Source organism: Oryzias melastigma, linkage group LG21 (assembly GCF_002922805.2).
Source record: "Oryzias melastigma strain HK-1 linkage group LG21, ASM292280v2, whole genome shotgun sequence".
Classification (NCBI taxonomy): domain Eukaryota; kingdom Metazoa; phylum Chordata; class Actinopteri; order Beloniformes; family Adrianichthyidae; genus Oryzias; species Oryzias melastigma.
Window position 1 is genome coordinate 12,471,656 of NC_050532.1, and position 20,125 is coordinate 12,491,780.

General features: G+C 40.1%; 1 protein-coding gene and 1 long non-coding RNA gene across 3 annotated transcripts in view; one reads left to right on the top strand and one right to left on the bottom strand.

Moving 5' to 3' along the window:
• Nucleotides 1-92: 92 nt before the first annotated feature.
• Nucleotides 93-16,063, bottom strand: pla1a (phospholipase A1 member A). Of its 2 annotated transcripts, none has more exons than XM_024260560.2 (11): nucleotides 15,628-16,063; nucleotides 10,869-11,085; nucleotides 9,530-9,707; nucleotides 8,199-8,307; nucleotides 6,575-6,676; nucleotides 6,277-6,369; nucleotides 5,986-6,150; nucleotides 4,281-4,370; nucleotides 3,988-4,093; nucleotides 1,760-1,915; nucleotides 93-525 (listed from the first exon to the last, which is right to left on the bottom strand). In XM_024260560.2, exons 1-11 carry the CDS (start codon nucleotides 15,692-15,694, stop codon nucleotides 438-440), a joined length of 1,371 nt encoding a protein of 456 aa, XP_024116328.1. In that variant the 5' UTR covers nucleotides 15,695-16,063; the 3' UTR covers nucleotides 93-437. The 2 variants fall into 2 exon arrangements, with proteins under 2 accessions (XP_024116328.1, XP_036065574.1); XM_036209681.1 differs by having other exon boundaries at nucleotides 5,986-6,168.
• Nucleotides 16,064-19,688: 3,625 nt separating this feature from the next.
• Nucleotides 19,689-20,125, top strand: part of LOC118597932 — a 14,260-nt gene continuing 13,823 nt past the window's right edge. Inside the window, exon 1 of the long non-coding RNA XR_004946959.1 lies at nucleotides 19,689-19,994. This is a non-coding gene — a long non-coding RNA (uncharacterized LOC118597932). The remainder of the gene's footprint in view (nucleotides 19,995-20,125) is intronic.

Consider the following 20,125-nt stretch of genomic DNA (forward strand, 5'->3'; position numbering starts at 1 on the left):
TAAATAACCACATCACTGCCAGTGCAACACTTTATCTGTTTTGTAAAATTTGCACAATCTTCAAACAATGATAAAAAAAAAAAAAATACAACTGTGTTTTATTGCTGTTTATTGCTGAAGCTGAAAAGGTAGTTCGGATTTTACAAGTCTGCTTTGTGTTTGAAAGTAGATAAACAGATAAAATCCAAACAAATTGACAAATTAACAAACCCTAAAAATATGACACATTTTCTGACACATTAATGAACTAAAAATCAGAGGATTGCCTAACAAATGTAGCCTGAATGCTCTGCAGTTTTCAAGCATCCTTTACAGGTTAAACTCACCTCTACAACTTTCCTCAGGAAAATAGAGATCTAATAGTATACCTTCATATCGGACAATCTGAACCTTTTCTAAGATACATTTTTTCCAGTGTCTTTCAGTGGAGCTTCCTTCTAGGTGTCACACACCTGCACAAGGTCATGTGACCACAGAGCGTTTCGTCGAACATTAAAGTTGTTCACACACAGCGGCTTCCTGTACCTGAAAGACAGATGCAGTCCATAAAATACAAAGTTACTCCTGAAAGATACAAAGTTTGCTTTTGTTTTTTTCAGATGTAGATGGATGGATGGCTTTTTTGTCTAATTCATGCTTTTGTGGAGGGCGGGGGGTTATTAGTCAATTTTGGTGTTTAGCTAATATTTCAGCTACATGCTAGTTGTTTTAATTTAATTTAATTTTTTTCTCTTAGTCTTTTAAGCTAATTTGACATTTTGCTGATATTTTAGCTTGCTATCACCTTCAGCGTTTTCAGCTTTCAATTTCAGCATCTTCAAATATCAGCATTAGCATCTTCAGGGAACAAATTCAGCTCACAGCATTCACACTAGCAGGTAATGCTACATATTTTGTTCATAGTTATGTTAAAAAGTTACAGTTATAAAGTTACAAAAATTTAGTTTTACAGTGTTCAATAAATGTTTATCCTGTTCGGCCCGCGACATAAGGTTTTTTTTTATTATTATTTTGACCCCTTGTACGATTGAATTTTACCCCCCTGTCTAAGGCAAACATGTTATGATTGCAACTTTAACCGAAAGTTTAAATGAGGGTTTTATTTGGAAAATATTCCTCTCAAAGTTTCCTGTCTGCTTGGTTGTATTTATGAAAATGTCTGTTACAGCAGAGCAAAATAAGAGCCTCACATCTGTTACTAACTAAAACTTGGATCAGGGACGTCCAAAGTCAGTCCTCGAGGTCCGGCCTCCTGTTGGTTTTCCAGAAATCCTGCCTTATCTGCTGCTGATTACCTGGATCAGGTGAATTTGGCCAATAAGAAGCTTTTGTGGCAGTTTGATTGAAAAACATTTAGGACTCGAGGACTGACTTTGGACACCCTTGATCTAAATCAAACAAGAGAATTTTGTCTTTCCTCCTCTTTATTACTACTGTTTTAGGTTTTGGTTACATTTTCTTCTAGTTGTCGTGCCAGAACTCCACCCTCCTCATTGGCATGGTCTGTGGATCAGTCAGCTCATGCACTGGTCCTATTTACATACTCTTATTCTGAATTCTGGTTGTGGATCTGTTCTCCTGCCTCTGACCAGCTGTTGATGTCTGTGACATCTGCCGCTCTGTTCCCACCAGCTGCCATAACAGATTAAGACTTTACTACCTGTCTCCTCGGATTCCTCGCTCTGCCCTAAAATCAATACATCTTTCTAACTGCTTTCAGAGTCTGTGTTCATTAGGTTCCATATACAAATACACACACCTGACACAGGGAACTTCTGAGACACACACAGACTTCACGTGGATGTCTCCTTGTCTGTACAGGCGAGCTCCGGTGTTTCTCATCTCAATGGAGTCCATCTCACACAGAGCAGCGGGGTGAGCCACCACTGACCTGTACACTGTCGTATCTGTCTGACTACAGAAACAGAGAAAAAACACAACACAAACCATCACAACTGAGGATGCAAACACTGTCCAGACAGACTGTCAGCTGAGGGGGCAGAAAACCAAATCTTCTGATGGAATGAGACCAGAGCAGTGAAGAAAACACATTGAAAAACACAATCACAAACAGGTTTTTAGCAGATGCTGTGTGCTTTACCATACTTTTGTCATTTGTAATTGTGTTGTGAATTTTTTAAAATATTTTTTTTCTTTATTTTAGGTTGAATGTTTCTTTTTTCATCTCTTCAGTTGTCATTAGTAAAAGAGATGCTCAGAACAGACTTTTATGTTCTTTCCCAGTTTGTCAAGTCTTCCTCGTTTTTTATCAGGATAAAGTCGCTCCTCTGGACAGAATTCCTTTAAATATGCACATGTTCTGAAAACACAGATGACTGGTCTCTCACTGGCCTCCAGTGAACCTGTGCAGTTACTTCTGCTTCCTCAGCATCGTGCCACGGCGTGCTGCACCTGCTGGAGCTCCTCCGCTCTCTAAATAGCTCACTGTTTATATGGCAAATATGCATGCATGGAATTTTACCGCATATGTAGAGGTACGTTTAGAGTGTTTCATCAGACAGCACAAAGATATGGGATCTCTTCAGGTACATCAGAAATAGTGAGAATATTAGACTTTTCCTATGGATTTGCTTAAATGCCTCTGGATTTCAGCATTTGCCCCTCATGTGAGTTTGATTTATTCGGTGATCAGAAAGCATGTGACGGTGGAATGGAAAAACCTTCAACCATCTACTATGAAGAGGCCTTTGAGCACAAGAGAACATGTAGAGGTCGTCTGCTATCTTCAAAAGCCTGTCGGTCTGAACATGTAAGACGTCTTTATTACTGGGAATGACATGGAGTAGAGGATGTTAGAAAGTGTTTACTTTACACTGCAACCACACTCTCCTAAATACAGGAGGAAAGTAGCCCCTACACTGTAAAAAGTAAAAATTCTTACCCAAAGCAAAACTTCTTTAAATAAGCAAAAAAAATAAAAAATAAAATCTGTCGGTGAGGTAAAGAAAAATAACCGTTCCAAGACTTACGGTAATGAAATTCTTATCACTAAAACATGTTTTCTCAAACTAAGACTGTTTTGCTTCTAAAAGCTTCACTGATAATGTAATTTTTGCAAGACAGACAATAATGTGATTTTTCTTTAAACAGGAGTCTTTACCTTCAGTTTTTGCAGATTTGTTAAAACTGGTTCTGTAGTATTTTTATTTCCCCCCTTTTTTCTCCATCCATCCATGCATCCATCCATCCATCCATCCATCCATCCATCCATCCATCTTCTTAACCTTCTTTGTCCTTTTCAGCTTTTATCTAGCTGCCGATGGGAGAAGGGGAGGACACCTTGCCAGATCTGTCGCAGGGCCCCTTTTTTTCTTTTTTTATTGATTGTAGAGGGGCATACTGGATTCACTTTAAGACTGATTTAAAATGTAATCTTAAAGGGGCCTTACCATGATTTTCGACTCGATCCCTGTGTATTTACTTTTTTTTTTTTTTTTTTGCTATGCTGGGCTTGGTAGATTTGTTCTGAAACATCAGACTTTTCTCCCAAATGTGCGACTTATATCTGCTTTTCTTCTTCTTGATTAAACATTTTTTGCTCTTGCGACTTATACTCCAGAACATACGGTAATTGAATTCACCTTGTTGTTATCATTAGTCATTTATTGTCCTCACCCGGCAGGACCGAAACACCTTCAGGATCTGGAACCTGGTCCAATCTCTGCTCTAACAGTTAGAAAGAATTCAGCTTATGACATATTTCCAGTGGGCTGACAGAAATCTTCAGGTGACCAAAGCAACTCAAGATTTCAAATGAAGGAAAAATAAAAAACTTTTGAGTCCTTGTGTTTTTAATAATCTGTGTGGTTAAAACATGGTTTGTCAGCAACTCTAATTTCGTACTGTACTTCTAAAAAGAACTGTGCCTTTTCTCAAACTCCACGCGGTCCAGGTTCCAGTAACAGAGAGATTCAGGAATAGCAGAGACAGCAGTTCATTAAAATGCGTGAGTCATGCCGTACTCACAGTCTGAGCTGGAGCTGTGTGCTCAGCTTCTCTGTCTTCAGTGTCACTTCCACCTCTGCTCTCTTGTCCAGGGATGAAACTTCCAGCTTGACTAGGATGTGATGAGCTGAGGAAAGAGCATGCCGTGAGCGCCGTCACGTGGACAGAGGCCTCATTATAAGCATTTGAGTGAGTGAAAGGGATTCAGTGCTGAGGTGGAGAAAAACAACTAGATGAGCTGTGAACCAAAATCTAACTTAAAAAACAAGATGTCTTTTTTCATCCTTTTTATCACAATAACACCAAACACTCACCACAAAACGGAGCCGAAGACGTTGTAAGGAGGAACATCTTCTGCTCTGTGGGGAGGGGGGACATGTTTATCCCACTGTTCTCTGACAAACCTGAAAGACACACATGGACAGGAGGTTCGAGTCTTCATTCAGCTGCACTTTAGAGTTTTTAGTTTAGGAGTTTCTGTTTTTGGAGCAGGTTTCTCATAGTGCACACTTCGTCAGGTGTTATCCCGTTCATGATTAACGCATTAATATCCATTAACCTGAATTAATCTCCCACTCAAATCACAGGTGAACTCAAAGAGATTAACTTCAAATCAACTCAGTTCTAACATAAACTTGATATTTTAACCCTTGAAACATCTGTCAGTGAACATTAAAAGCAAAATCAAAAATATCAAAGCTTTTTTGTAAAAGCAACCAATTAGTTTAACACTATGTCATATTCAGGAAAAATGGCTGAAATGTTTACAATCAATACGGTATTGATTTTCTTTACTTGATCTGAAATATGTAGCAATGATTACGGAATTAATACAGTTATGTGTCCTAGTGATAATCAGTGGTTATTACATATTGTGTGAATCATCAATGTTTACGGAAAATATAAAATAATTCTTTCAGAGAATGATCAATAAGAACTCTATTGTTATGTTAAAACTTGATTTCAATGTGTAATGATTCTTCTTCTGCATTAATATTAAAGTGTAATTTGATGATAATCAATGAGTTTTATAGATCAGTTACATGATGTATGATTGATGTAACTGTTTACTGAAATCATGAAATAATGTTTTATAAGATTAATCAATAATCAACGAGCACAACTGCACAAATGCAAGAAAATCTCGCATTTAATCTCATAAAAACCGGATTATATAACTATGAAAACAGTTAAATGAAGTAATTAAGTAGAGGTGGGATTATATTAGTTCGCTTCTTCCCACTCCTTTTCAAGCAAACTATCAAACTCTACTGACTTTAGTTAATTATCACAAAAGAATAAGGAGCCAAATGTGACATAAGTGTGTTTTATTTGTTTGTTTTCTATCTTCTAATCAATGCATTTCATTGTTTCTGTAATAAGTCTGAAATAATTGTGTTTTGTCCTGTATTTTTCATAATCTGTGCTTGAAGTAAACCAATCAATCAAAATCTTTAACATAGTGTAACTCTTCAACCTTTAACACGATAATTCCAGTAGATTGTGAAGGAGAAAAGCGGCTCAACGAGACGCTTTTCTCCTTCACAATCTACTGGAATTATCATGTTAACGGTTGAAAAGTTTTAGTAAATCAAGCAACATAAATACTGGAGCTCAGGTGTTAAAGGGTTAATCCATTGTACCCCAAACATCACCAACTATAGCTTAAAATACAGCTTCATATAAGATATGGAGGAACCAAAAGCCGATCTAAGAAAAGTCGCCTGTTTTGCTTTTGGTGACAATTCTGTTTATTTTCTTAATCTCTGATCAGTTTGTTTTGATCTCAGATGTTTTCCACTTTAATAACTTTTAACCCTTTAATGCCTGTTGTCTCACATACGCGACAAACCAAATTAGCTTTAAAATGACCTAAATTTCGCATTTACTTGAAAGCAAAAACACAAGTGAATATCTTTTTTCAAAGCTGGAAATAAATTCAGGCCTTAAAGAGTTTAAGGTTTATTAATTCTCTCTAACAGGACAACATTTGGCTAAATAAAAGCGGCAGGTTTTTACCTATGTGTGGACACGCCCCCTGGAAAACATCACAGGTCACACAGTTTCCCTTCAAGAAGTCTTCATATGTGGAACACGGGATCCCGACCAGAGGACAGGAGCCATCCAGCGCGCTCATGTAGACGAGCAGCGCCCTCATGTGGTCACAGATCACATAGCCGTACACTGCAAAGTACACAAGAACTGACAACAGACAAAAGAACTCGGAGAGCCAGATGCAAAGCTGCTCTGATCCAAGGGAGATTCCGATCTGCTCAGACGGCATGCAGTCCAGGAGCTCTCAGAATTTACCTGAAGGAAATCTGGAGCGGGCGCAGCCAGCCTGGTCCTTTCCTCCGTTCAGATAAAAGTCAACGTGACCCACAGGAATAGAGATGCCAAAGTCTGAAGCAAGAGAGCCGCGGTCAGGACCTTACTGCACAGGTGAGCAGGTGTTCTGGGTTACAGCCAAAGCCACAAACCAGATCATTCCTCCTCCAGAAGTTCAGCTTTTGTCCCAAACTAACATTACCTAGAATTACAGCATCATCTGTCTCAAGAAAACATTAAACTAGTGAGGGTTTGAACGCCAGAGTCAAAGCAGCCTCACAGTCAGTGTCAGTGTGAATGGCCTCAACAAACTGAGCATCAGAGGGGTCCAGCCTGTCGTAGGTGTCCGCTCTTTTAAACAGGGGGCCGGCAGGGTCGAGACCTGTGGGACAGTGAGGGGACAGTTAAAGGACTCAAGAAAGTCAGAATAAAAAGCCAAAGGTGGAACAACTTAGCTCCTGACAGCAGCAGAGAGGATGTTTGAACATTACAATGGAAAAGAGTTTAAGAAATATATTCTGTTTTTTAGGTAAATGTCCTCTTAAAGTCTCCCTATGACATTTTTTTATTAAAAAAAATCCTTCCCAGTAGTTTTGATTATGAATTAAGAAGTTTGAACCAAAATCCCACAACCTAAAATCATGAAAAATCCAGTTTTCATGTTGATCTGAAGCCTCTTTTTCCAAAATCTCCTCTGAAGGGGCGTGGCTTATGGAGCTAAACTGAGCAGCCCCGATCATTATGATCGCTCAGGTTGTGTCCGAATTCCCCCCATAACCCCATCTACTAAAAAACTGAATAGTGCGGTACTATCTACTGCCCTGGGTTTTAAAGGCAATTCAGATACGTTACCCACTACTTTTCTGTAGTTTTTCCAAACGCTAGATATTACGTCACCGATTTCACTAAGTTAAAATCAAAATAATACGAACATTTCACGACATTTATTTTTGACTTCACTGTTTTCTGATGGTGAAAATGTGGATGGTTTATTAAAAATATACATTTAAACAAGATTTTTTGTTCAAAATTGGTCGACCGCAATGCATTGTGGTCTTTATTCGCTAATCTAGCAAGCACTGATGCACACTAGTTTTTCGCCAAGACTTCTGGGATATTTCTAGTTCACTCCATTTTGGAATTAGGAGATTTGGACAGCACTAGAAAATGGTGAACACACTACATAGTGAGTGAGGGGGGAATTTGGACATCTTCTGTGTCTCGCTAGTGTAAATCTTCACCGCTGCTACATAGAAATGTCCAGCAGTATCGCTAAGACTTTCTTACTTTCTCCACTTTAGAAGTGACTTCTTTCTACCAAAGATAAAACAACAAAGTCCCAACATCCAAAACCCACAAGTGCTGTTCGATCTGCTGTAACCTTCCTCTGTGATAAACTGAACCACATCACCTGCAAAAGGCCAGCCAAATATCCAACAACTGCTGAAAAACAGTTGTTGGATGTTTAGTTGTTGGTATGCGTAACACATTTGTTTGTTTTCTATTGTTGTTTTCTAACAGTTGTTGGATATATGTAACAGTTGACCAGAGGAACCAGACGCCTGGTGGTGTGGTGGTGCACTGTTCATATCTTCTCTGTGGACCTCTCAAAAGACCAAGGTCACTCAAGCGTCCCACAGACTGCAGTCTGATGCATCAGGATCCTGCATCAGAACCACGGTGCCTCTTATCAGACTGCAGTCTGATGCATCAGGATCCTGCATCAGAACCACGGTGCCTCTTATCAGAGTGCAGCTGAGCTTAAGATTATCCTGATCACCACTTGGAGAAAACCAGCAGCTCCGAGGAGTTCCTTTGCTCTTCTGCATCTCTTTTTTTTGCATCTCAAGTGTAGGTGAAGACATAGTTCAGCATGACAGATTGTGTTTCATTGTCTGACTCACCTGTGATTCTTCCTAATTTCCCTTCGAAGAGGGTCCCCACAAAACCAGCCACATGTGCTCCCAGACTGACCCCGATGAGGTGGAAGGACTGCAGCTTGCATCCATAATTCTGTTGGACAGGTCGGTCAAGCAACTCTGAGTGTAGTTCCCCATTATTTATTTATTTATTTTATGTATTTATTTTTCAGTTATAATGTACAGTGCATACAATCTACTTAACCCTTTAACATCAGAGATCTGGTGTTTATGTTCTTTGATTTACTGTAATTTTTTAATTGTTAACAAATCAACGTATCTGCTGGAACTATGTTGAAAGATTGTTGTTGAAATGTGTTTTCTTCCTCTGTTTGATTACGGTGATATAAAGTATCACCGCCTGCGAAGGAAGTCTTCAAAAACTGGAAACCATTTTTCACTCTGAAATTCGTTTTGTTACTGATGCCCCTTACAGGACTCACCACTGCCTGCTGTACTCTCAGGTTAATCGGCCTTCTTTGCAGTCCCGTCGCAACAGTCACTGGCTTATATTCATTTACAATAGCTTGCTAGGTCTCTCACCTACATATCTGAAACAGTTACTACAATTAGAGTATCCGTCAAGATGCAATACTCGTTCTTCACAACAACTCAAACTGAAAGTTCCAAAAACACGGTCTTCCTTTGGCCTTATGTCTTTTCGTTTGGCTGCTCCAAATGATTGGAACTTTTACCAAAAGAAACTGCATTTGGAAACTTTGATGACTAAATTAGTGGGTATAATCTAAACAAACACAAGATGAAAACCCATAATAACTAGAAAAGTGGCATTATCTGCAATAATGCTTCACAGTCACAGGCCCATTCACACATTCACACACTGGTGGGGGCTCAGCTGCCGAACACTGGCGCCAACCTCCCATCAGAGGTAATTCGGGGTTCAGTGTCTTGCCCAAGGACACTTTGACACATGGGCGGGGAAGGGGGGAATTGAACCCATAATATTCCAATCGGGAGTCGACCGCCCTACCACTGCACCACGGCCACAGCAACTTTTCTAGTTTCTGCTGCTCGTTCTTTCATTTATAACACAAACACTTTGTAAACATAGTAACATAACATTTTTGGCCTTTTACATTACCGGGAGTGTCTCTAAAGTCCATAAATATTTAAATTAGAGAATTCTTGACTGAGATATTAAAATAAATCAGTTTACAGTATGTTAAATATTTTGTGTTTATCACCAATGATGCCTCAGGTGTTAAAGGGTTAATGCTTTGATACAAAAAAGCAGAACATGTTACATATTCTTTTACTCGTGATTAAAATGGATCCATCACTAACACGATGCTCACCTGGAGCTGGTTGATGAGGACAGAGATCTGCAGAGCTACTTCTTTGTAGCTCTCCACTACCAGGTTGTAGGCAAAGGAGGCGCAGTAGATCCAGTCCACCACCAGGACATTCACGTCCTGAGCCAAGAGGAGAGCCTGAGCCAGCTCCTTCACCCACAGCGGCTTGGTCCCCAAAGCCCTTTGAGGGAGGGACAGGGTAGACTTCAGGGTAAATGACAGTGGGGACATTTTTCTACACTGAATGAGGAACTTATGTGTGAGCACCAGGTGGACATGAAATGAGAGTCCTTGTTCAACTTCAGAAAACTTGTTTTGAGGAAACTTTTGAAGTTAGTAATTCACTTCAATACAATTTCCTGTAGTTAAATTACAAAGTACCGATTCTCCTGTGAGGTTATCTGAAAGTTCTACAGCAAAACGCAGAGAACGTCTTATGACTTTTAGTCCAACTCAGTCCAGACCATTCCAATGAAGACATGTTTTCATTAAAGTCACTCTCAATCACATTTTGATTTATTGTAAAAAGTTTTGCAAGTGGTCTTTAGATTAGGATCAAGCTGTTTTTGGATGAAAAAAAAAATGTTTTCTTGGACATAACCAGTCAGAAAAGTCAAGTTGGCCCAATATGGTTTGAAAGTGGGCAGAAAATTTGGGCCCCAAGTGGATTTGTCCACAGTTTCTGTGGAAGCCCCACCTGTTTGCCCACTTTGACTTGAGCGGACACTCAGTGGGTTAGCTCGCTATGGTAGCCAGCCCCCTGGTGAACAGCTTTGTTTACACTCTTTCCCGCTAGCCTACATCAGGGGTAGGGAACCCTGGTCCTCGAGAGCCACCTTCCTGCATATTGTTCAGTTTACCCTGCACTGGCATGTTCTTATTGGCTGGACACACCTGAACCAGGTAATTTTTGAGTCCCTTCTCATGATTGATTACCTAGTTCGGGTATATTGGAAAACATGCAGGAAGGCGGCTCTCAAGGACCAGGGTTCCCTACCCCTGGTCTACATCCTCTCACAAGCCCAACCTAACATCAGTGGTGCAACCATAATGCTGAGTCATATTGGAGTTATCCAGCCGTATAGTTCTGATCCAGATTCCAGTTCAGACAATGAAACCTTTGTAGTTTTTCTTGTTTCCTTTCCGTCTCTCTCTATTTTTTTTAAACATGTTGTTTGCATCAAAAGTGAAATCCTAAATTTTTTCATTTTGAAGAAATATCATATTCATTTCGTTTCAACACAGACTGTATTATTTTGTGGACTGCATTACAAAGCCTTTCACAGAACATAACAGGTCAGATCAGACGTTTTCAGGTGTGTGCTTCAGAGTCAGCCCTCACCTGTACCCGTGGATGATGACTTTAGTAGGCCGGGAGGCGTTGAAGTGGGTCGTCTTCGTGGTGAGAGACTTCTGCTGAAACATTTGTGGACAGTTGACATTCTCCCGGGTCATCAGCAGATACTTGACCTCCAGATTGGCTCGGCGCTGGCGGTACTCCTTGAGTGTGGTGTTCTTGAGGTCAGCGCATTGATCGTCATCCTGCTTCTCCTCCAAACCTGAAGATGCACAAGCATGCTGTGTCTGTCCAGGCTGCTGAGTTAACCATCACCTCTGGAAAGTCCTCGTCATGTCATGGTTGTTCAGTGAGTCGAGTGGTTCCTGACCTTCACAGCCATTTTAAGTCATGTGACCAAGACAGATGTTGTGAATGGAATCTAATAGTTTTCCAAAATAAAACTTACTTCAGGATCAGAAAATTAAATCAACTGAAATCTTCCAAGTTAGAGAATGTATTTCTCTTTTTCTGTCTGTGGCCCGGTTCTAAGTGATCCACGGGCCGGTACTGGTCCACAGCCTGGGGCTTGGGGACCACTGCACTGGACTACAGTGTGAGGAAGTCAAAGTCAAAGTCACATCTCATTAAGTTTAGTGTGTCATCTGATCAAGATTTGAAACGCTGAAATCGTTGTCTTGTGCTTTTGTCCATGTTGTTGTTTTGTTTACTCGTGCTTTCCTCCCTGTAGACAGAGCGAGTCCCAGCAATACCTGGTCACTGCTGAGAGTGCAGGTTCTGAGGGTATGAGAGACCAAACCAACCGCAGCTCCTCAACGATTCTTATAAAAGCTTAAAAGAGCAAGCAGAGCCCTCTAGTGGTGAGAGAGGATTTTGGAAAAGGGTTTCTCCAGCTGTGTCTTTCATTTTCAGATTCAGTCTCCTGTCACAGTCATGGGTTTAGGATTTACAGTATGAAGCCAAACGACAGAATCACTTAGACTTTTATGCAATCTCACTATTTGATTTTGTTTCAAATTCCATACAATTCAATGAAACACTGACTTTACTGATATTACATTTTATTTTTTCAGCTTTGAATTACAGTTACAGCTATACTTCAGAACGGAATAAAGAGTAACTTTCAATCATCAATGATAGATTCTCCATTAGTGTCAGAGAAACTGTCTGAAAAAGTCAGAGCTTTAAAAGAAAACAATTGATTAAATAATATTTTATTTCTTAGTGAAGCTCAATTTTTTTCATATAGCCCAATATCACAAAGAAAATGTGCCTCATTGGGCTTCACTGTTTGAGGAGTTTATTTTGTATCCAGATTTAATTAGTTTTAAACTTTTTCTGTTTAAATTTCACTATTGTAGTACTTTTGCTTCTCTTTTACTTCTGTCGTAAGAAGTTCTCTTTTCGTTCTATTTGATGAATTCTTTAGTCTCACATTTGGGAATTCACATATTGATTATTTTCATTTTTTCAATAATATTGATGATTTTTGATAGATTAACAGTTAAACATACTGCAAAGGAATGATAGCAGACTGGTTTTCTCAGCAGGAGTGTTTAGGGGATCTTAAAGGCTGGTATGCTTATCCAGAATCCCTTTTCTCCTGATCTTATGAGATTAAACATTCGTACTCATAATTATCAAGTCAACATGCTGCTTTATTCAGCTGCTTTTATGCTATGAAAGCTCACACTGCAAACCAGCCACCACCCTCTCCTTCACTCGTCCCTAAACGCTGCAGAAATGGTCTTTCATCAGAGGAAACTGCAACCAACATCCAGTCCTGAAAGGTGACAGCAAACATCTCCTCATCTGCTGTCACGTTTCAAAGACGATTCCTTTAAGGGATATGTGAGGATTCTGTGGTTTAAAGATTGTTTTTGGTCTGTAACTAGTGACATTTATTGACCAGACTATAGAATTACATCAGCATGGAAGAAAAAAGACCAGCGTGACATGAAAGAGTCATGTGTAGCCATAAAACTTTATCTGTTTCTTTCATAATCATAATGAGGTTGTGTCACATTTTGACACTTCATGTATAAAATATTGTTCAGCAAATACCTTTTTTGCAAAATCTGTTTAAAAAAAAATAAATTAGGTCTTTAAAATAGCACATTTCATAAAGAAATAGAACAGTGAAATCCTTGTGCTGCTGCTAATATGAAGGTCAGTCTGCTGAATGTGTTTACATTTATTTATATGAAACAATATTTGTAAATCAATGTCGGTAAATGAAATGTTATACCAAACTGATGACTGAATTGTTCATGATGAAAAAAGTGTTTTTCCTTATATTTTATGTGTGTTTACTTGATCTCTGCAAATAAAATGTAAAAAATACATTATAAAAATAGAAAAAATGCACAATTCAACTTGCAACTATGACATTTAAAAAATATTTTTTGTCTTATAAAAATTCAAGATGAAACAACACAAAAACACTGCAGCCACAACACAAAATATGAACTAAAATGTGCAAAAAATAAGAAGAACAAATGTAAATAATCACAATAAAAGTTTGCATTTCAAATAATCTCTCCAGTCAGTGATGGTCTGGTCGGGTTTGAAGATTCTCTCAGGATGGTTGTGGAGCCGGTTCTAGATTCAGTTCTTTCTTGCAGACTTTTGGTTCTTTTCCTGGTGTCATATAGACCTACAAGTGTTTCCTCAACATTTTCAATTGACTAGAAAAAATGTTATTTCCTTTCAAAATCTAATTTGAAGTTATCTGTTCAGTTTTTTTTGCAATCCATTTTATGCTATGATGACAAACCTTTCTAATTTGACAAGGTTTTGTCTCAGAGTTCTAAAATATTTACTCTGCAGAATCATTTCCTTATTACGGAAGATGAATCAGATTCATCTGGTTTTAGTCCTTCAGTATTGAGCTGCATGATCTCAGTTCAAGTCTTCTGTTCTGCATTACCTGTTGGTGTTTACTGAAGTTGAATCAGATCTAATGTTTTCAACTTTTCCTCCGTCTTAAACTTAGCTTATAAACCGGTAAACGGTTAAAGGTGGAATGGAGTTCCAGCGGTGTCATTTACTGCTTTGGTTCATTACGGCGTGGTTAAAACATGTTTATTTTTGTTGTTTTTTAGTCTTCATCTTCTGTTTGTCACATTTCGTTGATCCATCTTTGTCTTAAATATATTTTAATAGTTTCATCCCTGTCTCAAAGTATGTTTTCTCTAAATGTGAAGTAGTCCAGTGTGCAGTAATACAAACGTTTTAAAGTATTTTTGCTTCGATTATTTCTTTTAAGTTGTCTATACTTAATTCTAGCAGGTGATGTATTTTCCTCTGAAACCAACATGGTCTTTTTTGGTTGTTTCTAAGCAGTCAAATCAGTTATTAACCTTTTAACACTGGAGCTTCAGTGCTCCTTTTTTTCATTCACTCATTTTCTTGTCCACTTTTTCCCTTTCGGGGTCGCGGGGTGCCGGAGCCTATCCCGGCTACTGATGGGCGAAGGCGGGGTTCACCCTGGACAGGTCTCCAGTCTGTCTCAGGGCCTCAATCACACACATGCACTCTCACATTCACACCTAGGGGCAATTTAGGGTCACCAATGAACCTATGAAGCATGTTTTTGGACGGTGGGAGGAAGCCGGAGTCCCCGGTGAAAACCCACGCATGCACGGGGAGAACATGCAAACTCCACACAGAAAGGTCCCAGCCGGGATCCGAACCGGGGCCTTCTCGCTATGAGGCGAGAGCGCTAACCACTGCGCCACCTTTCAACCCTTTCACTTTCAGTGATTTTATCAATCTTGGTATCAAAACCTTCAGCTCGTTCAGGACATTACTGCCTGCATTTTTGATTTTATAAACTATAGTTTTTGAAATATTTAGCAAAATAAGCCTCATAGAAAATGAATGAGAAAGTCTTCAAATTTTAAGTAGATTATCAACAAGTCTTTAAATCTATTCATGGGATATGTTTTTATCTTTTATAGTAATTAAAAATATGTGGAGTTTTGCTAATATTTTAGCAACATGCTAATGTTTTTGACTAATTTAGTTTACTGAGGAATTTTAGGCTATTTTGGAGTTTAGCTAGTAATTGAGCAATGAGCTAGCTTTTTTTGTGCTAATTTGGCATCTACTGAGTTTTTCTATTCTAATTTAGAGTTTAGTTAGTATTTAAGCTACGTGCTTTTTGGGCTAATTTGGAGTTTAGCTCATATTTTAGCAACACACTAAATATTTCTTTGCCAATTTAGTATGTATTAGGGATTTTTAAGCAATTTTACAACTTTTCAACCTCAGCACTCTTAGTTCTTTAACAGAATTTCCCATCTTTTAGCAAATTTAACATTTTGCAAATATCAGCGACTACATTCACACTAGCATTATCGCTGGTAATGCAACTTTTCTAGTTAACATTTGCTGCCCTCAGGATTAGACATCATGTTGACTAAGGGAGAACCACGTTTACCAACTCAGCTTGAAATACCAGTTCAGCGTGAGGCTCCATGAAGAGGAGAAACACTTTATGGCTCAACTAAAACCGCTGCTGGAGGCAGAAAGTAAGGAGTTTTAAAAAGAACAGCTAATTGAAAAAGAATGTTAAACAAACACTATCTCACTTGACTAAATAACTGGGAGTCATCGTATTCGACTCATCCCAACCCAGCAGTGTTTGTGATTGGACCTGCAAAAGTCCGGCCACATTTGTTGTTCCCTGAGGCTCTCTCAGTCATGGAGAACTCACTGCGTCACGGTCTGACTGGAGCTCAGACTCGATGTTTGAACAAGTGTAGTAAAACCCACTTCACACTCAGCACAGACCACTTACCCTCCACCTGTGAGATACTGTAGACCAACAGAACGGTGAAAACGATGGCTGTACGTTCCCAAGGCATTCCTGGAGAAGGGGGTGTAGAAAAACAGCAGCCACGGAGGTTTAGCTGGTGCTGAGCTGTTCTCAGCTGCTCTGCTTAGCCCCCAAATCAGTGGATGGAGGAAATCCGAGGAAAAACCTGCAGCTTTGAGGAGGTGAGCGGTGTGAAGCAAGGCTGCAGTCCCAGTGTGTACAGAAATCAGGCTGAGAAGTCCCCTTCCAGCCTCACCAAATCCACAACAAACCTCTCCTGTCTTTTTCCGTTTGCTCATCACAGCTATCACATTCAGAGGTTCCCTCCAGATGGGCTTTTACACCGAGCCAACAAGTGGTTGGATGTCTTTGCCTGGTGGTGAATCCATGACCTCATTCAGGCTGAATGGCTGTTTGTTGTTTGGTTGGACTCTGGCCTGGCTGCCAACCCTGTGTGTTTGTGTGTGCTTGTGTGTTTGTGTGAGCCAAAGTGATTTGTGTTTGTGCTCTAAAGAAATAGAAAGTGACTGTTAAAACAGGGACAGACAATGAAACAGTTCCTTCTTTAGTCTCATCAGCAACCTTTGCTCAAAGAATTATTTTGATGGTATTTTGTGTTCAGTCTTAACAGACTCATGATGGTTTTTAATCAGACACACAGACCCTGGTGTTCAGGTACAAATGCAGTGATGTCCTGATCCTCATACCCAGAGCCAGCCTCACAGCTTAAGTAAAAGGCCACACAGAAAGTAATCCTCCCATGCAGCAGAGGTTTAGAGTATTTCTAGCAGCAGCCGGTCCTGTTGGGTGAAGGGGGTTAGGAGATTATTTAAGCTACTCTTCGTGGGAAAATGAGAAAACATGCGGTAGGTGTTTTTGTAAATCATCACAGGAATATGTAGATTTCAGGATTCATTCAATATTTTAATACACCTGTAACTTTAACTCACCTCATGTTTGAGGATCGCTGGAGATGGGTTGCAGACGTTTGCAAAACGGTGATAGCCGTTCAGGAAGTGACGGTGAAAGCGGCGGCCTACTTTTTGATATCTAAGAACGTGTGCATTTACTCTGTCAGTTATCTTTTGCTAAGCTGACTCTCTCCTGGTGTGATGCAGCAGTTTGCCTTTCTTTGTGAAGATTGACTCGTATTCTTCATTTGCATTTGTTAATATGTCTATCTGCACATACAGCGTGTTTCTTCAGTCCTTCACAGTCTACGGTGGATCATGAATTCGGTGATCAATTAAGAGGACCTTCATCGTCAGTGTGCACCCCCATTAACATGGAGGAACCAGGAAGAGGTTAATTGTTCAAAGAGGTTCTATTGTGAATTCAGGAGGACGACCCAAGCAGAGCAACACACTGGTCTCAACCCCAGAAGCAGCAGTGACAGAAGAAACTCTAAAGTGTCGGTGCGGGACGGATGGATTCACCAGAATGATGGGGGATTCTCCACTGCTGATGTGTGGAAGCTGACAATCCACAAGAGGATGAAGATCAACGTAGAGCGACGAGACGAGAGCTCCAGAAACTCCACAGTCCCCATGGAGGAAACAGGAGGAAAAAACACAGCAGGAAAAACTCCAAAAAGGAACAGGCTGAAACTCATTAACAGGGACAGAAAAGGGTCAAAACCTTGAAAAGAACTATATATGAAGAACTATGACTTGCTGGAAAGTGAACTGACTCACCAAACTGGCAGTGTGGACGTGAAACTGAGCACTTTAGTGTGAACAGCAGCTGGAGCACACTGAGGAATTAGGACAGGTGAATGAAATTAGAGAGGAGGAAGAGAGGGTGGGGGTGAACCATGACAGGTACAACAGTGCACAATTGTTTAAGGACTTAAAACAAGTAAAGGATTCACTGGTAGCCAGGATGGGGGTCATGTGATCCCTCATACACTCCGACCAGAACCCGAGCAGCAGTGTTTTGGATCAGATGGAGACGCGAGAGGAGTGACTGGCTGACTCCAAAATAAAGAGACTTTATCCAGCCGAGATGAATCAAGGCATGGATTACTGTCTCAAAATAACATTTTGGTAAAAAATGGTTTCACCTTCACCAGCTGCCTCAGATAAAAGAAGCTGGATTTTACCACTGAGCTGATTTCACAGTCAAGTTTAAAATCAGTCCATTTCAAACGCCAGGTTTGACACGGACTGTTTGAGATGTGGAGCCACGGAACCCAGCTCCACTGAGGGGGGGGTCACAGGAGCTGCTCGGACCAAACACCATCACTTCTGTTTTTATCGCTAAAACTTAAAAAGCTGAGGGCCTTCCAACTTCTGAGGTCTTGTAAACGAGACAGTAGTGGTGTAATGGAGCAACTTTTCCTTATTGGTAAATAAATCTGACTGTCGTCAGCGTAGCAGTGAAAGGAAACTCCGCGTTTTCTCAGGATGGAGCCCAAAGGAAGGAGGTACAAGGAGAATAAAATTGGTCCTAAAACAGAGCCCTGTGGAACTCCAAACAGTGAAGCAGACATGCTCACACACAGTTCTGCAAGACAAATAAGATGAAAGCCAGTCCAGTGCAGAACCCCAAACCCCAACTAAACCTTCCAACCTCAGTATCCACAGTGTCAAATACTGCGGACATGTCCAGCAAAAGAAGGACAACATGGTTCCCATCATCAGTTGTGTGGAAGATGTCATTAAAAACCTTCAGCGGTGCAGATTCTGTGCTATGTAAGGTTTTAAAACAGGACTGGAACCTCTCCAGGACGTGGTTCTCATCGAGGAAAGATTGTAACTGCAGGTACACCACTTTCTCCAAAAACTTTTGACAGAAAGGGCAACCTAGAGATGGACCTGAAGTTGGTGAAGTCAGAGTTGTCAAGGTTTGGCTTTTTAATCTAAGGTTTAACGACAGCATGTTTGAAACTTGTAGGTACCACACCCATAGACAGACTAATGTTGATCATGTGAGGATCAGCTGCTCTATGCTGGTGAAAATGAGTTTAAAACAGCAGCCAGAGGAGAGCCTGAGGGCTTCATATGGATGACAATGTCTTCAGAGTGACAGGCTCAAAGGACTGGAGCACAGCTCGAGGAGGGACGGACTCAGATCGGTCAGAGACAGGTTCTAAAGTAACAGCTCTGTTCTTAGCAACCTCCTGAATGATACATTAAAGAAGTCATGGTACAGTTCAGAGGAAGCTTCCTGACAGTGCAGGGTGTTAAGAACAGAGGTGACAGTTTTAAAAGCACACATGGATTGTGGCTTCATGATGTTGAACAAATGATCCTCTTGTGACTTTTTGACAGAGATCTGATAGTGATGCCAGCAGTCCTTTCAGGATCTGGAAAGAAACCTGAAGCTTATCCTTTTTCCACTTAGTCATTGTTCCAGCAGTGTGTGCACGGAGCGGCATTGCTGGAACTATGACTGTAGCACCTAAAGACATGCATGTAAATGACTGCAAAGTACAGCTAAGACTCTGATTAGAAATATAAATCATCCATGTATTACGAGTTATAAATTACACAACAGGTTTAGTGTTTTTTTAATGTTGCTGCAGTTTGCTATTCTAAGCTAGTGATGAATCTCACTGGCAGCTTGTTTCCAGAAAACAACAGCAAAATGTTCCAACGGCTGTTTAAACTATTGTAAGTTTTTGTTATTACAATTAGTCATTGTTTTCTTCTTCCAAAAACGTTTTCTCATAATTGAGAAGTTGAAGACAGCATTATCAGGGACTCCTTGTGACTCCGACTTCCTTGAGTTTACTCAATGCCAACAAGAACTTGATCTGTTTGAAGCATCGTCAACACATGTGAATGTACATGTAAAAATACACACTCTTCAAGACTCTTTCAGGCTGGTGATGAGTAATACTGTACTGAGTAATCCTCTTACTGAAGAACCCAGTCATATCCTGTTATTTAAACAGCTGGAAGGTCTTAGAAAAATAATTGGGGACTTTTTAGAAAGAAAAGAACACTTGTCAAGTACACTTTGCTCTTTTTTAAAGTTCCTACTTTTTTGCAACATTTGTCCCATGAAAAATAACATTTGTAACAGTTTTAAGTTTCACTTATTCTGGTCTCTCTTTGCCTTGTGGCATAGTGTAAAGTTATGAGTCTAAGTACCTCAAGGCTGGACTGATGTGGTCCATGTTTTAGGTCTTAGTGAGAACTGGAGCAGGAGAGTTTGAAATATGCTCATGATGTTTTGATTGATTTTCCTCTCCGTTTTATCAGGACATCCAAGAGCAAGACATTTCCTGGGATGTTGCTGCAGACTTTGGAGAACGTGTAAATGGTGCAATAGTGGTCGCTGAGTCTCCATGTCCATTTACTGAAGATCAGCTGGCTGAAGTGCAGCTATTTATCACAAAAAAGGTGAGAATCCCGCCACAGAATTTCACTTACTGTGTCATATATGTGTAATGTAGCCACGAGGGGGCCCAAGCCAGGGTCTCATTGTGCCGGTCCCAAGCCCGGATAAATACAGAGGGTTGTGTCAGGAAGGG

Excerpts from the sequence above, each read along its gene's own strand:
- pla1a (XM_036209681.1), bottom strand. The coding sequence starts at position 15,694 with ATGCCTTGGGAACGTACAGCCATCGTTTTCACCGTTCTGTTGGTCTAC. Across the intron at positions 8,308-9,529 it reads TCCTCATCAACCAGCTCCAG|AATTATGGATGCAAGCTGCA; the intron begins GTGAGCATCGTG and ends CCTGTCCAACAG. Across the intron at positions 4,094-4,280 it reads GTCTTCGGCTCCGTTTTGTG|CTCATCACATCCTAGTCAAG; the intron begins GTGAGTGTTTGG and ends CTCTTTCCTCAG.